This window comes from Sphaerodactylus townsendi, linkage group LG03 (genome assembly GCF_021028975.2).
Source record: "Sphaerodactylus townsendi isolate TG3544 linkage group LG03, MPM_Stown_v2.3, whole genome shotgun sequence".
Taxonomy (NCBI): Eukaryota; Metazoa; Chordata; class Lepidosauria; order Squamata; family Sphaerodactylidae; genus Sphaerodactylus; species Sphaerodactylus townsendi.
Genome location: NC_059427.1, coordinates 11,394,224 through 11,410,104, shown reverse-complemented (window position 1 = coordinate 11,410,104; position 15,881 = coordinate 11,394,224). Strand labels below are relative to the sequence as shown.

Below are 15,881 nucleotides of genomic sequence, written 5' to 3'. Positions count from 1 at the left end.
CATGTCAGAACCCAACAATCAACGGTAACAAAAGTCACAGAAAGATCCTGGAGGATTCTCTAGGTTAAACTAGGTTAGCTTGCAGCATAAAGAATAATTTCTTCTCCAGGTACTGAAAGTTGGTGCTGAAAACTGAGAGGAGGGATAAGGAAAGGGCAGGGGTCTCTCTCAGAGAATTCCCAGGACACTCTCAAAATGACTCAGGGCCTTCCCCCAGGAGTCAGCTACTCGCTTACCCAGAGAGGCCACATTCCCAAAATTCTCCCGCATGACTTCCATGTAAAGCTCTCTTTGGTCAGGGTTCAGCAGAGCCCACTCCTGCTCTGTGAAATACACGGCCACCTCCTCAAAGGACACGTAGCTCTGGAAGAAAGGAGGAAGCATTCACTATCAAAAGAAAAAATCCAGATGGGCAATTTTGTATTTTTGTGTAGGATTGGACGATTCACCTGGGAAAAGGCAATGGAGATCACACCCTACTTTGCTCTGACATCTTGTACCAACTGAGAGACTCCCATGACAAGAAAAGAAGGGGGGGGACGCAGTACGTTGTTTGATCACCTTCCTAACCGAAGCCTTATACAGAATGCTCTGCAAAGAAGTGGCTATCTAAATCTGCTCAGTGATGTCATTTTTTTTGCTTGTGATCAACAGAAAATAAGTGGGAAGATTTCTCCCTTAGATTCACAATTTCTGTTTAGAGAGGCAGCATAGCGTAGTGGTTACAGTGTCGAACTGAAATAAGATGAGACAGAACTGAGACAAGGGAGAATGCTGGAAGCCAAACTGGGCCACCATGGTGACTATTGGGACTTTTCTGAGCACTTGAAAGCCCAAGGGAATGAGGCCTGCCCTTACAACAATAGCATCCGATAGGGAAAAGTCTAATTCAGGGCAAGATGGAATGTCATTTTCTGATTTGTCTTTATGTTTTGCTCAGTCTGCTGTCCAGCAAAATCATTCTGCTCCTCCCTCATTTGGGGTTTCTTGTGCTGACGGAGCTTTTCCCGCGCTTGGGGCACTTGCTTACCTTCTCTGCCAGATTGGATCCCTGGCACACGGGCGGCTTCTGACAGCAGCATTTGTTACAATCTGAGGCACATCGATGGGGGTTCTCTCCTGTATGGTTCTTCTCGTGTTGCAGGAGGTCGAAACGACAAGAGAAAGGTCTCTCGCACCGAGCACACCTATATATTTTCTCCGCTATGTGTGTCCTCTCATGCACCATCAAGGCTGAAGTCCCTTGGAACATCTGCCCACAATGCAAACATATATATGTCTTTTCAACCGTTGGCGGATTCTCAAGAAAGTCAGTGCTCTGACGGAAGCCATTTTTACAGTCTTGGTCCATCCGTGTTCCTTCAAGCTGCAAGAATCCCTCTTCCATCTTGTATTTCCAGCAGCTTATTCCTCAAAGGATCATTCTGGTTAATGTCTGTCGCCAGCCCTATTTATTTGCATTTTGGAAGCTCGGAAACAATTCTCTTCCAGTCCTTCTAGCAGTTGAGCACCACTGCCCACTTGCTCAGCTCTTGTCCGCAAACAATTCTCCTCATATTCCAACACTTGGGTATTATATCCTGGAACAAAATTAGGACATCATGAGCAATGCCCCCCACGGCAGTGATTACTCCTTATATTTTCTAATTCAGTACTGAATCAATGTGTGCTGCAGCGGCTACAGTGACAGACTGTTACAAGGGAAACAAAAAGTGGATCCTTATGGAAACTAACTCCTATCAAAGCCCAGGGGTTTCTGTAGATATAGACCAGTGGTGGCGAACCTATGGCACGGGTGCCAGAGGTGGCACTCAGAGCCCTCTCTGTGGGCATGCATTCCATCTAGTCTGGCCTTCCCCACATCTAGGCTGCCTAGGGCTGCTACCCTGGGACATTAATAGCGGTGATTAAACCTAAGACCTAGTTTTGGGGAAGCAGTGTAGGTAACCCTGTTAAGCGCTGTTAAACCCCACTGATTTTCATGCAAAGAACTAAAGTGCAATCCATTACCTCGGAGTAAGCTTGGTTGCTGGCAATGGGGCTTGCTTCTGAGTAAACCCTCCTAGGGTCGTGATTCACCCATTTGAAGAGTTGCACAGTTGCTTCACCAAGCTTACTCCCAAGTAATGTGCACCTTGGAGCCAACCATTTTTTCTAAACTAAAACCTCAGTATTCAGGTTAAATTGCCGTGTTGGCACTTTGCGATAATTAAGTGGGGTTTGGGTTGCAATTTGGGCACTCGGTCTCAAAAAGGTTCACCATTACTGATATAGACTGAGCTATCTCTGCATAGAATGGCATTGTAAGGCAGCATTCAGGTGTCCCAATAAACTAGAGTTTGTTTAAGCAAAAAACTCCAGTTAGCTTCAGGGTGGATTTAAATCAAATGGTAAATCTAGATTTTTACACATACACACACACACACACACATATACCCCTTTAATGGCATAATTAAAACAACAACAGCAAGATAACAGCAACAAGGGCAACACCAGGGTGATAAATACAATCTCCAATACAATTATGACAGTTTGCTAATAACAGAGCACAAAAATTTAGCCAACGCTTCTAATACTCTTGCAGATCCACAATCCAACATGGTTACCACAATTGATAAATCAGTATAATCAATGGGGGTTCTTAGCCACAGGTCTAGATATTTGTTTCTAGCTAAACTATGTAATGGGCAATATAATAGATTTAAATAATCTTTTCATACATAAAGACTCGTCCTTGTTAGTATAATCTTACAGTTTACATCCAGATGGTTTCATTTTTAGAATAATAACTTTTCAGATTAGCTTTACAGTTACATCAAAAATTACTGATGTACAGTTACATCAAAAATTTCTGATGTAATTACAGTTACATGAAAAATACTTTTAGAAATACACAGATAATTATGAAATTATTGCAAGGTTTCGTTCAAGTCACCAGGCTTTGCATTTCTTTGGGGTGTCGTGTGGTTTCCGGGCTGTATGGCCGTGTTCTAGTAGCATTTTCTCCTGACGTTTTCCCTGCATCTGTGGCTGGCATCTTCCTCTACATAATTTCAGAGTATCACCACCACTCTGCATATTTAGACATGGACGCCAAAATGCACTGGAAAGGTGGAAAGAAACCAGTGTCTTTTAACTACGGCTGTGTTTGGCTATGTATAATTACGGCTATGTTTGTGTATTTCTCTTTTTACATTTACACATTCTGGAGCTTGTGGTTTCACTTAAATGTGTTGAAACCTCTCTGGGGATCAGATGGGAAAGAAAGATGATAAGTAAAATATCTGGGGGAAAGGACTGCTTTGACACCCCCTCCATTTGCTAAAGGAGGAAAACTAAATTCTCAACATGTTAGAAATGGACATGTCTTGAGCGCTCCCAGGACATCCCAATATTTTGCTGTCCGCGGGGGTGGTTATTTCCAGGGTATATTTCACAGCTGACGGGTGGCAGTGGGCAAATGATTACGAACACTGCTCTGGATTATCTGTGACAGCAGACCCCAGATTGGATGAGCAATGGGTGCCATCCAGCAGGATCTCCAGCTAGCCTTGCCAACCACCAGGCGTGGCCTGGAGATCTACCAGAATTACAACTAATCTTCTGCCTGCAACCATCCGCTCCCTTGGGAAAAAATGGCTGCTTTGGACAGGGGGTGTCTAGAGCATTACACTTCACTGAGGTCCCAATCCTGCCCTTTAAATCCCCTGAAATTTCCCAACCCAGAGTTGGCCATGCTCGACTCAACTGACGGGATTTTGATCCCACCCGCCTTGCAAAAGCTCCACATGGTGAATGGTCCCCCCATTGTCACCACCCACCGACCCGAGACCATAGAGAGGGACTTTGTGGCTCTACGGGTCCCTTAAGGATTTGAACGAGCAGTAGTAACACTGTGAGCATCCTCCCTGCACTTTCCCTCAGGGCCCTTCTGGAGACGACCGCAAAACGCGAGCATTTTCACTAAAGCTTCCAGCCCCAAATGCAACCAGCAACCGGCTCGGAAGCTCCGCCAAACCGGAGTCAAACCGAAATCCCTCCCCCTCTCCTCCGCCAGGCTGGGTTCCAGCTGCAGCAGCTTAATTGGCCAGCAAAGGAGGCAAAATCACAAAGCTCCCCCCAAATAGACACAACCCCCTCCCTCGCCTTACCAAGTGACAACGAAGGAGCGGCAAAGGGGCAACCCACACCCGGGAAACCCCCGCAGGGAGATTTGCTTGCAACTGGAACACGCCTACGGAAGGACGATGCAATTCGCTGCCCGGGCAAACACGTGATGGGGTCGACGCTTCCGTGGGAAGGGGGCTCACATGATCCCGAATCGTCCTATAGAAGAAGACGGGGTGTTGCATACGATCGTGGACCCAGTATGGTTGTTCTGTGCTTCAGCCGAAGTAGAGGCCCAGTAAACTGACTTCCTGCGGGCATTTAGTTCCCTGTTTTCCCTCCCCAGGAAGGCTCAATTCTGCAAACTACGCAGAAGTGAATTATTCAGGAGGGCATTTTCCCATCTGATCCTCAGAGAGGTTACAACACAATTATGACCAGGTTCATAAAAATGCTTTAGAAAAGACTAGAGTGGGTGGTGGCGAACCTTTGGCACTCCAGATGTTCATGGACTACAATTCCCATCAGCACCTGCCAGCATGGCCAGTTGGCAGGGGCTGATGGGAATTGTAGTGCATAACATGTGGAGTGCCAAAGGTTCGCCACCACTGGGTATCGGTTGCTGTTATGCATGAGCATACTGTATAATTTTGGCATAGTGTAATGCAAAATGACAGGTATATTGTAATACAAAATGTCATAGTGTGTAATACATAGTGTATTACACAGTGGCATAGGAGCAGCAGTGGCGTAGGAGGTTAAGAGCTCGTGCATCTAATCTGGAGGAACCGGGTTTGATTCCCCGCTCTGCCGCCTGAGCTGTGGAGGCTTATCTGGGGAATTCAGATTAGCCTGTGCACTCCCACACACGCCAGCTGGGTGACCTTGGGCTAGTGTAATATGACACATTAATACTTATGTTTTCTTTCATGTTTCTATAGTCCTAATGCTATTGCATTGCTTATTAGATGCCTCATTATTTTGACTGCATTGAGTGAACACTGCGTAATCTGCCTTAAACATAACCTGCCTGGATTGGGTTGTGATGTCCCCCCATGGATCAGCAATGACCCGGTGTTTGCACTGGGGATAGGCAGTATTCGACCCTGGCAGCTGTACAAGACGGAGGATGTGGCTGGAGCATAGTGTCTCTCACCCTGTTCTGTTCAGGGAACAAGTTAGGAGCCACAAGCCTCCCTTTCTCATTGAGACTCAAGGCACTTTAAAGATCAAGGAAGTCCTCTGGGCAAGCATGGGTTCATTACTGATCCATGGGGTGACATCACATCCTGACGATCAGAGGCGTATCTAGGCAAACTGGAGCCCAGGGACAAAACCTGAGCTCCCCCGCCCCGGCCCAACCCTCCTTCACGATGACCAAACAATGATTTTTTGCACCAGCTCACAAAACACCCCCCACCCCCCAACAAGCCTGCGTAGAATGGTGCCAAGTGGTGCTGAGCCCTGGCAGCATCCCTGTCCTGTGCAGCGGGTAGGGTTGAATGCTACCTCTAAGAACATAAGAACATAAGAACTAGCCTGCTGGATCAGACCAGAGTCCATCTAGTCCAGCATTCTGCTACTCGCAGTGGCCCACCAGGTGCCTTTGGGAGCTCACATGCAGGAGGTGAAAGCAATGGCCTGCTGCTGCTGCTGCTGCTGCTCCTGAGCATTTGGTCTGCTAAGGCATTTGCAATCTGAGATCAAGGAGGATCAAGATTGGTAGCCATAGATTGACTTCTCCTCCATAAATCTGTCCAAGCCCTTTTTAAAGCTATCCAGGTTAGTGGCCATCACCACCTCCTGTGGCAGCATATTCTCTCTCCCCTCTCTGTTTGCAGACTCTGCAAATGGATCTATATTTTGTGTGCCCTGCTGGTGCCATTGAAGCAAAGGCGCTGTGGTTTTTAAACTCTGTCTCTGAACATGGTTGCGCTCATTGAATGGGCAGTGGAGCTTGAAGGATGGTGGCTAGAAGTTATCAGGATCTGTGTTTTTGTGTTATAGTTATGGAGCATTTGATCCATGATATTTTGCTGAAGGTTCTGTAGACATGTGCAGTTGACATCTGCAAGGAGTTAGGCAGGACATAGGGAGATGTAATATCAAATCAACCACTATATAGAAGAGGTAAAACACTTGCGGAAAAGGGCGGGGGTGGGGGGAAATCCCAGAGCAATAGATACACATAAGCCTCAAAAATGAGAATGCAGAAGAGCCTATGGTGTTTACGATTTGATGATGCGTTTTTAGGAGTAAGGACCTTTGCCTGATATGTGCAGCGGATCAAACTTCACACGGTTTTTAGCTCCCTAGATCCACACCCCACTGATGTCTAGACTAGTCTACTGTAATGCACTTACGTGGGTCTCCCCTCAAAATCAATTCAGAAACTCCAGCTGGATCAGAAAGGAGAAGTTTAGCTCTGTGGCTTTCTTTTGAAATCTGCTCATGCACACACCAGATGTTTCCCAGGGGCTGCTTAAATTTAAGCTCTTAGTGCCTTTCCACAGTCCCCAGGGCATATGATTTGGAGTTCTCCAAACCTTGTTTTGGGGTAAAGCTACTCCTATTTCTCTATCATGAAAGCAAGCCTGGGAGAGCCACGCTTGTTTCATTAAAACCTGGGTTCTTTTCTCCAATAATTCCAATCAGCTGAGGTCTCAACGATTTTTATTGAAAAACAGAAATCAAAGAAATAAAACTTAAATGCACGGAGGTTACTTGTTAGTTACATTCCTTTTGGTTCTTTGTCCCCGTTCTGGGAACCCATGGCCCAGAGATCCTTCTCTGACCACATCTCAAGATGGAATTTGAGATTCCATCTTGAGACCTGGTCAGAGAAGCATCTCTGGGCCATGGGTTCCCGGAATGGGGACAAAGAACCAAAAGGGATATGACCACCTAAGCAATCCCTTAACCGCAATCATGTTTTATTTCTTTTATTTCTGTTTTTCAATAAAAATCGTTGAGACCTCAGCTGGTTGGAGTTATTGGAGAAAAGAACCCAGGTTTTAATGAAACAAGCGTGGCTCTCCCAGGCTTGCTTTCATGATATTCTCAATCTCCAATTTTTTTCTGGAGTATACCACTTTGGAGCAGTCCATGCAAAAACGTGTAGACTTTGAGCAAGGACGAGTGTAGGTCCCCTGAGAGGATATGAATGGGGTAGTAGTGGTGTATTTTGTGTTAATCCAAAGCTTTTTGGTGTGTGAAAAGGTTTTCAAGTGTCATCAAAATTTATGGTTGGATGTGGAAGTGGGGAACTGGAAACCTAACTCATTTAAGACTGTTTAAGGTATCGTGCTGTTCAGATCCCGCTTGCCAGAATACAGAATGCAGTGGTTTGGTCAGACTTGATTCATTTGGTCTATATTGAGCCAGGAATTGTATTGAACTTAAGAGTCTCTGAAGGCCTTCCTTGTCCTCAGGTAGCGGCATCTGGTTGACAGCTTCGACTCTGTTATCATCAGGTCTGATGCCATCTTTGTGATTTGGAAGTTTTATTTATTTTGCGCATATGGACATCATGTACAGAGAAAGAAAAAGAAAACATTGCAATCTGGTCCCCCCTCCGCCCCCTTAAGGGCGGAGCGAGGAAAGACTGCACCCGGTGCACATTGTGTGCCCTGCAATAACAATTTGATTAAAAGAGCAAAAGTAATAAAAGTACACGTGCAGTTTGGCAAAACACACACACGTGGTTTCAAGGAGCCTAGGGCAGTGGTGGTCGAACCTTTGGCACTCCAGATGTTATGGACTACAATTCTCATCAGCCCCTTCCAGCATGGCCAATTGGCCATGCTGGCAGGGGCTGATGGGAATTGTAGTCCATAACATCTGGAGTGCCAAAGGTTCGACCACCATGGGCCTAGGTTTTAGAAAGAGGTGAGGGGTAGATCCAGAAGATCCAGAAGAGAAGCTCAGAGGAAGCAAAATCAAATGCCCGCGCTGGATGCAGAGAGAAAGAGAGAGAGAAAGACAGCTCAGGGTCTAAAGGGTGAGGGAGGCTCTTTCGGGCAAAGTAGATATAGGAAGTTTTAGTCCTCTGGCAGCGATAAGAGAGACTACATTCCAGGACAAAGCAAGTTTTTGATCCCAGGAGAGAACAATATTGAGGAAAATGACTTGATTAAGTCAAAGCCGGGGAGAGTCCACGTCTTGATTATGTTTGGGGTAGAGTTGATAAATTTACAACTGGGGTATTCCAGTTGAAAGTAACATTTGATTATTCTCTGGTAGTAAGACAAGGGAAATGATGCTTTAATTGACTAGGGCAGGGGTCTGCAACCCGCAGCTCCGGAGCCACATGCGGCTCTTTCAGCCTTACACTGCGGCTCCGCGTGGCCTGGAGGTCGGAGGGTAGTGTGGCCGTGTCCCTCCAGCCCTCCAGAGCAGCACTGGAAGGAAAGGTGAGTGGAGGGGCCGAACTGGAGGCGGCTCCGTGCGTGAGGGTGCCGCTTTCCACGTCCCCTCCACTCACCTCTCCTTCCAGCGCTGCTCTGGAGGACTGGAGGTATATGCCCACGCTGCCCTCCGACCCCTGGAGGTTGGAGGGTTGCGTCGGCGTGTCCCTCCAGAGTAGCCGCCATCCCCCCTCTGCCATCCCTGCAGCTGCCATCCTCCCTCTGCCCCACGGAAGCAGGTGGCAGACGCCATCCCCCTCTGCTCCACGGAGCAGGTGGCTGCCTGCTCCTTCAGGCAGAGGGGGTTTCCCTGCCTGATGCCTCCACCTTCCAGCGCTGGAAGGAAAGGTGAGTGGAGGGGCCAAACCAGAGGCGGCTCGGTAGATCTTTGGGACCATGGAAAACGGGTCCAAATGGCTCTTTGGGTGGTAAAGGTTGCCGACCCCTGCACTAGGGAGAGAAAGGAACTGAGAAAACGGATCATGTCAGAGTGTGGGACTTTTGCTAGGCTGAGGATAGTTGTGGATTTTCCAAGACAGTGGCTTTGTTATCTGGATTGAAATGGCTGAGGCTTCAGGAAAGGCATTGTTTGCTGCTATGCATACTTGATTTGGACTGGGATAGCATGTCCAGGCAAAGCCCCTCTCTTAGTATCAAAGTCCAGAATTAAGATTTGGCATCCATCTTTGTCTTAACTGTCTATGCCACTAATAGAGAAATGACTAGAAGGGCTCATTTCCAGAAAAATGCCCCTCCCTCCATCTTGCATTGTGTTTCCATGGCAACTCTGTGCCCTCCAGCAGCTCCTCCCTCCCTCCCTCTGATACCTGGAATGCTTTCCAAGAACTCTTGTGTGACACCCCCTCTCACTTCCTACCCTGGAAGTCCTCAGTCCCCTTTTGTTGAACTCTTTGGCACAACCCCAAAGTTTCATCCTACAGAAACAGAAATAAAGGTATATTTTTTCCCATTTACCCCTGTGGCCTCCTTCCTCCTGACCCCCATGCCAAAGGCCACATTTTAAGATCTCCAGAGAAGGGATCTGTTTTTCTGTACTTTACCAAGTGTCTTGCACACAGATGACACTAAGAATCGATCTATACCAATGAAAGGACTTGCATGTCTGTCCCTCTGTCTGTGGCAGGCATCACCCATCAGGAAATAAATATTGGAGCCTTAGAATTCATCATCAGTTTTGGGGTGATGATGCAACTTGCAGGGTCAGAACTGAAGGGAATCACAGCACCCTGGCCCAGATGAGGGCTGGAACTCCCCTCTGGTCTTGGCCAAGGAAGCAAAGGTTGAATCATGAGAGTCCAGGAAGGATGACGCTAGGGGTGGGGCGAGGGGGAACTGCGTCCGGGGCACACATGATAGCGGAGTCAGAAATGAATTATTCCATTTCTGATCTTGCTGTTTAATAAAGGTGAAATTATGTTTATAAATTAGATAGGAACAAGTTGTATTAGAATGTAGGAATTACAGTTGTATTTTGTATTTATATCAGTATGGAACCTCCTTTGCTCAAGGCAGGAATCCACCCCTGCTCCACCTGGGCATGTCCCTTTCATTTGCAAAAACCATGAATTGACGTTTGACAAAAGGGACCCCAGAAGAAGCACATCCATCTGCCTTACTCCCACCAGCAGGCAGATAAGGGTGCCGGTTTCGTTTCCTGTCCCCAAGCACCCAAAGGACTCTTTTGTGCTTTTCCCACCTGTGCCTATGTCATTGCCTCGCCCTGCCTCTGCTGCGAAATTCAAGAAGGGACTGCCCTCTGGACTCTAATTGGTTCCTATGTATTTGTGAATTAATTATTGTAGGTTGTCCTGTACCCTCCCAGATTCCCGGGCGGGAGACTGTGTATAAAAGTTGTTGTAAAGCTGCTAGGCAGTTGCAGTTGCCGTGGTGTGGAGGTGCTGGCACGTAGGTCAGCATCTCAATACTCATTTCTATTTTCACTATTCTCGCTGTGTTGGGTCCTGTTTCTGTTCCTCTGCGCTGCTGAGAGCTGGCGGATCTGGGAGAATAAAAGTTACCCAGGCAGCGTGGTAACACACATGTGCCCTGAACCCCTGCCATGCCCCCGCAGTGGCTTGCATCTGGTGCATCGCATGCCCCTGGCCCCCTTGGGGCTACCCTACTGGCTGAAGCAGTGCAGAGAGGGAGAGTAGAAAACAACGCCTTCCATACAAAACAACACAATTTCCCTAAACTATCAGAGGCAATGTTGTCTAGTGCTTAGAGTGTCTTAGAAACTATGAGACCCAGGTTCCAATTTCAACACCATCTTGGAAGCTTTCTTGGGTCAATTCCGCACTTGCGATATCGACCTAAGTTTGAGCTGCGTTCGACCTAAGTGCTCCGCACAACCACTGGGATCGACATGGTTTTGTACCAGCTTTGCCCCGTGTAACAGTCAAATTTCCGACTCCAGTTGGGAACTACTACTTTTTCAGGGAACCACGCTCGAACTCAGCTCGATTCCTGTAAAGTGCAGAATCTCTGGTGCCAGGAGTCCCCCATTCAGCCAATCACAGCTGAGTGTGTCAGGCATGCGTACAGCTGGCCAATCAAAAAACGCCACCTTCGTCCCTCCATTCCTGTGGCAGTTTTTTAATGTGTGTGGGGATAGACGGAACATGGCCGTAGAACAGTAGACAAGCGGAACGGAGCAGCGAAAAGGCACAGGATAATTCCGCCTTTCGAGTTGGGATCAAGCTGGTTGTAGTGGGGGACAACAATGGCTTCGACCTAGGTTAGTACCCTTCTCAGGGAACTGGGTCGAACCTATTTTACTCGTGTGCGGAATCACCCTTGGTGACCTTGGGCCGGTCTCACTCTCCCCTGAACCTACTTCTCAGGGTTGATGTGAGGATGAAATGGAAGACTAAAGAATAATGTAAGCCCTTTTGGGGCCACCTTGGTGAGGCAGGCAGCACAGAAAGAGTGTGGAATAAATCTTATTTTACCAAGTAAAGTAGGGCTTCTCAGATCCATTACATTGTAAGAGTTAAAGCATCTGCCTAGGATCTACGTGAACCAGGTTTGAATTCTCAATATGCCAGATACTTGGAGGCTCACCAAGGGGCATTTATTCACACACACCCTTCCTGTCACCTCCAATTCACAGCACTGTTATTGCGAGGTTAAAATAGAGGACTGGACAGTGATGTCAGCCACTTTCGGTCTACGCTGGGCAGAAAGGCTGGGTACACATGAAGCCAGTCTATACTAACAAACAATATAGGGCCAAAAGAATAATTTTAAAGAAATAGCCGAAGCTATTTACCTCATGGAAGGAGATATATTTTCCACGGATGTTCCTGTTGGAATGGAATTTTTTAAAACTATGATTTTGACTGTAGTTTACAAAATGGATGATTGCATTTTCTGTTCATACATCAGATATTGCTGTCAGTCTTTTGACTGAATGTGGAACTCAAGTGTTCAAACTGCTGTTAAGCATTGTGAGTGTGACGGCCCCCAGTCAACAATCAAAGTGAGGGGAATCTTTGCATCTCCAGCTCCTTTCTTGCTTCCCTGCAGCTGTTGGGGAAAAGGAGGGACCCACCATTTCCCCCTCTCCCCACAGCATGAATCAGGAGGGAGGAAATGGTGGCGCATTAGACTGACAGGTGGCTGTTCATTGGGCAGCATGACAAGTCAGGAAATGGGATTCCTCCCTGCAAGTCTCATGTGTCCCCTTTATCAGCACATTTTTCTGAAGCATGCATAACGCATCAGTAGTACAATTATAAAAACTGAGACCCAGTGAATTGCAGAGAACAGGATGTTAGCCTTGAATTGATGAGGTTCAAATCCCTACTCAGCTCTACACTGGGTTGCCAAGGACCACGTGAGGCCTGGAGATCTGCCAGAATTACAATTGATATCCCAGTGGCCAATCAGTTCCCTTGTGTCAGAGTGTGGACTCTGTGGCACTGGGCCCCCTCAAGTCCCTCTCTTCCCCAAACTCTACCCACCCCAGCTCTGTACCCAAAATCCCCAAGACTTTTCCAAGTCAGAATTGGCAACCCTGGAGATGAAACTCAGGATCTCTTTGCCTAACTTGCCTTGCAGGGCTGCGGTGAGGACTACATATGAGCACCCAGTTGGTTGGAAACTTAAGGAGAGCAAGACAGCCATGTGGATTTAAAAAAAAACCCTTATAATTCTCTGAAGAAAGACTCAAAAACACGAAGAGAAGCTTTTAATGCAAGCGTAACCCAGCAGGACCTTGGATATGCAAATCCCCCTTTTGATTTTTCTGTCCAACTGGAGAATTCAGGATGGTGGAAGACAATGAATATCAGCTCGCTTCTGGCTGTGTGGGAGTTACAATATATGCCCCCCCCCCCAAAAAAAAATAAATTCTAGAAAGCCCAGTTTTCAAGGTAACATGACTTTATTATAAGGAGATGCTTTTGGTGTGAAGAGAAGATCTTAAGAAAAGAGTTTGAGGTGGCATTTTTTATTCACCCAAAAGAAGGGCAGGAGGGTCTTTCCAGAGAAGGAGGATCTAGAGAACTCATAGATGAGGTCTCCTCGGTCAGTGTCAAAAAAAGCCACGCGACCCCCATCATAATTTAGATAGACTCGGATTCTCTTGGGCTCCCCATTGAGGGTCAGGCAAGGGTAGTGGTCTTTTATGCCAGCCCTATACTGCCCTCCCCACTTCCCCACAATCCAGATTCCTTCCTCAGGACTGAAGGTTAACCCTCCCTTCCTCCTCACAGACTTTCTGGCCACCCCCACAGCCCATTCTCCCTCACTTCCCACAAGGACATCCCAGAAATGGCGACCTCCTGTGAATCCCTCATGGCCCAACACAGCACAATAATAGTCAAATCTCTCAAGGTTTTTGTTCAGAATTTGAGCTTTTCCTCCATCCACCACGCTTTTCCGATCCACAGACAGGATGAGGTAGGGATTGGCTGTGTCTGGATTCAGAGTCACATTTGCTGTTGGGGGAAAATGAGGAGACAAGAAGAGAAAGATTTTCAGCTGAGAGATTTCTCCCTCTCGCCTCTTCTGCTTCCTTCTCCTGCCCATCATGGCCTCCTCTCACCCCACTTTAAGCTTTTTCTGCCTTTTCCTTACCTATTAAAAGTCAGAGCAGCAGAGGCGTAGCTAGGAAAAATGGAGCCCAGGGGGGAATCTGATTTTTATGCCCCTCCATATGGGCAGCTGCTTCGCCCCCACAACTAAAGAATTATTTTTTGCACCAGGTCATCTCAAAGTCACCATCACATTATAGAACATGCCCTAACACACAAATCTGAACACACCCAGAGCTCCCTAATTTAAACAACATTGAAAATGATGCTGGTTTTTTTTGGGGGGGGGGGAGGAATCCATCCTGAAACAGCATCACTTTTAATGTTGTTTAGACTAGACAGCCCAGATTTTCCTTTTAAATCCACATTAAAGGGAGACTCTGGGCTCCCTAGTTTAAACAACATTGAAAGTGATGCTTTGGGGGGGGGGATCCACCCCGAAACAGCATCATTTTCAATGTTGTTTAAACTATGGAGCCCAGATTCTCCTTTTAAATCCCCCTTAAAGGAAGAATCCACCCTGAAACAGCATCACTTTCAATGTTGTTTAGACTAGAGAGCCCAGATTCTCCTTTTAAATCCACCATAAAGGGAGAATCTGGGCTCTCTAGTTTAAACAACATTGAAAGTGATGCTGTTTCAGGGTAGATTCCCACCCACCCCCCCAAAACAAGTTAATCACCTCTTTAATTATGGTTGTTGTGGGTATTCTGGCCAGTGTGGTTATCAAACCGTAGATTCTTTGTTCTGTCACATAGTTCACCTGCATCTGTGGCTGGCATCTTCAGAGGTGTATCACAGAGAGAAGTCTGTTATACACTGTGTCCAGACTTCTCTTATAACAGACTTCTCTCTGTGATACACCTCTGAAGATGTCAGCCACAGATGCAGGCGAAACGTTAGAAACAAGATCTACCAGACCACAGCCACACTGGCCAGAAAACCCACAACAACCAGTTGAATCCGGCTGTGAAAGTCTTCCACAATACTCTCAATGTTTTTTTAATCCAGGGAGCCCAGATTCTCTCTTTAAATCCACTCGGAAGGGGGTGGATTTAAAGGGAGAATCTGGGGAAAATTTGAGGGTGCCTGTCAGGGGAGCAATGTTTAAGTTAGCACTACCAAAATTTTAGGCTATCTTCAGGAGACTCTCCTGATGATACCACCCAGGTTTGGTGAAGTTTGGTTCAGGGGGTCCAAAGTTATGGACCCTCAAAAGGGTAGCCCCATCTACTATTAGCTCCCATTGGAAACAATGGTGGATGGGGGCACCCCCTTTGGGGGTCCATAACTTTGGACCCCCTGAACCAAACTTCATCAAACCTGGGTAGTATCATCAGGAAAGTCACCTGAGAATAGCCTGAAATTTTGGTGCCACCAGCCCCCTGCTGGCTGACAAAGTAAAAACACTAAAATATTTTTTAAAATACAAATGAATCCAAATTTTTCCCCCCCCCCCCCCCCACATGATCAAATGGTGGGCACCCGGGACATTTGTCCCCACATGTCCCCATGGCATCTACACCACTACAGAGCAGCCTTTTGGTTCACTTCAAGAGAAGGCAGTTAAAAGGCACAATAAAAACCCACTGGAGACAACCCATTTCCTACCACCTCCTATCCCAATTAGTTAACCTTTAGAGAGAAGAGAACTCTGGATATTGTTTGGAAAGAAATCACATGTGAAAGAGCATTTTCACAAACACCCGAATCTCATGAAAAGGAACAGAGGCACAAAATGGATTGAACCGGTTGTAGCTCTTATTCCTGATCCAAGAACTATCTCAAAACTGAATGTGGTTCTTATTGACGCTGAATAAAACACAGAGATTGGAAGAGGGTTCCCGTGGCTTTCAGCCTGCCAGGGAGATGCGTTTCTCAAGTGACACTGGAAACAATTTTGGATTTCATTGAAAGAACAAAGACTGGACTGAACACAACTTCTCAAAGAATGTGCTACAAACTAATATTATGTCAGCAACCAAGTGAAGGCAAAGGCCTTCCTGCACCCTTTAGAGGACGCCTGCGGGATCAGACCTTTCCCACCACAGCCTGAAGAATCGGCCTTTCACCCTTCTGTATTTTTAACAACTGTAACATCCAGCTGGGTGTGCTTGAAAGCTTTTGTAACCCCCATGCTCAGAATGGGTTGACCCAGAAAGGGGTAGAGACTCAAAGCTGCAGACCTCATGTAGTTGGAGGAGACAAGGCTACCAGACTCGGACCTTGGTTGTATAAGCCCTTAACACCTTGTTAAGGTAACTGCAATATTGTTGGGAACTACTGGGAAGGTAGTTGTTTATTTTTG

The 15,881-nt window shown here is 46.8% G+C and overlaps 1 protein-coding gene across 1 annotated transcript in view; it reads right to left on the bottom strand.

Moving 5' to 3' along the window:
* The window catches only part of LOC125427674, a 52,331-nt gene that overhangs the window by 4,707 nt on the left and 31,743 nt on the right, over positions 1-15,881 (bottom strand). Inside the window, exons 15-18 of the mRNA XM_048487224.1 lie at positions 12,996-13,477; positions 4,152-4,326; positions 1,031-1,410; positions 237-363 (exon numbers count right to left, since the gene is read on the bottom strand). Of these exons, the coding sequence (XP_048343181.1) occupies positions 237-363; positions 1,031-1,410; positions 4,152-4,326; positions 12,996-13,477 (1,164 nt within the window). The remainder of the gene's footprint in view (positions 1-236; positions 364-1,030; positions 1,411-4,151; positions 4,327-12,995; positions 13,478-15,881) is intronic.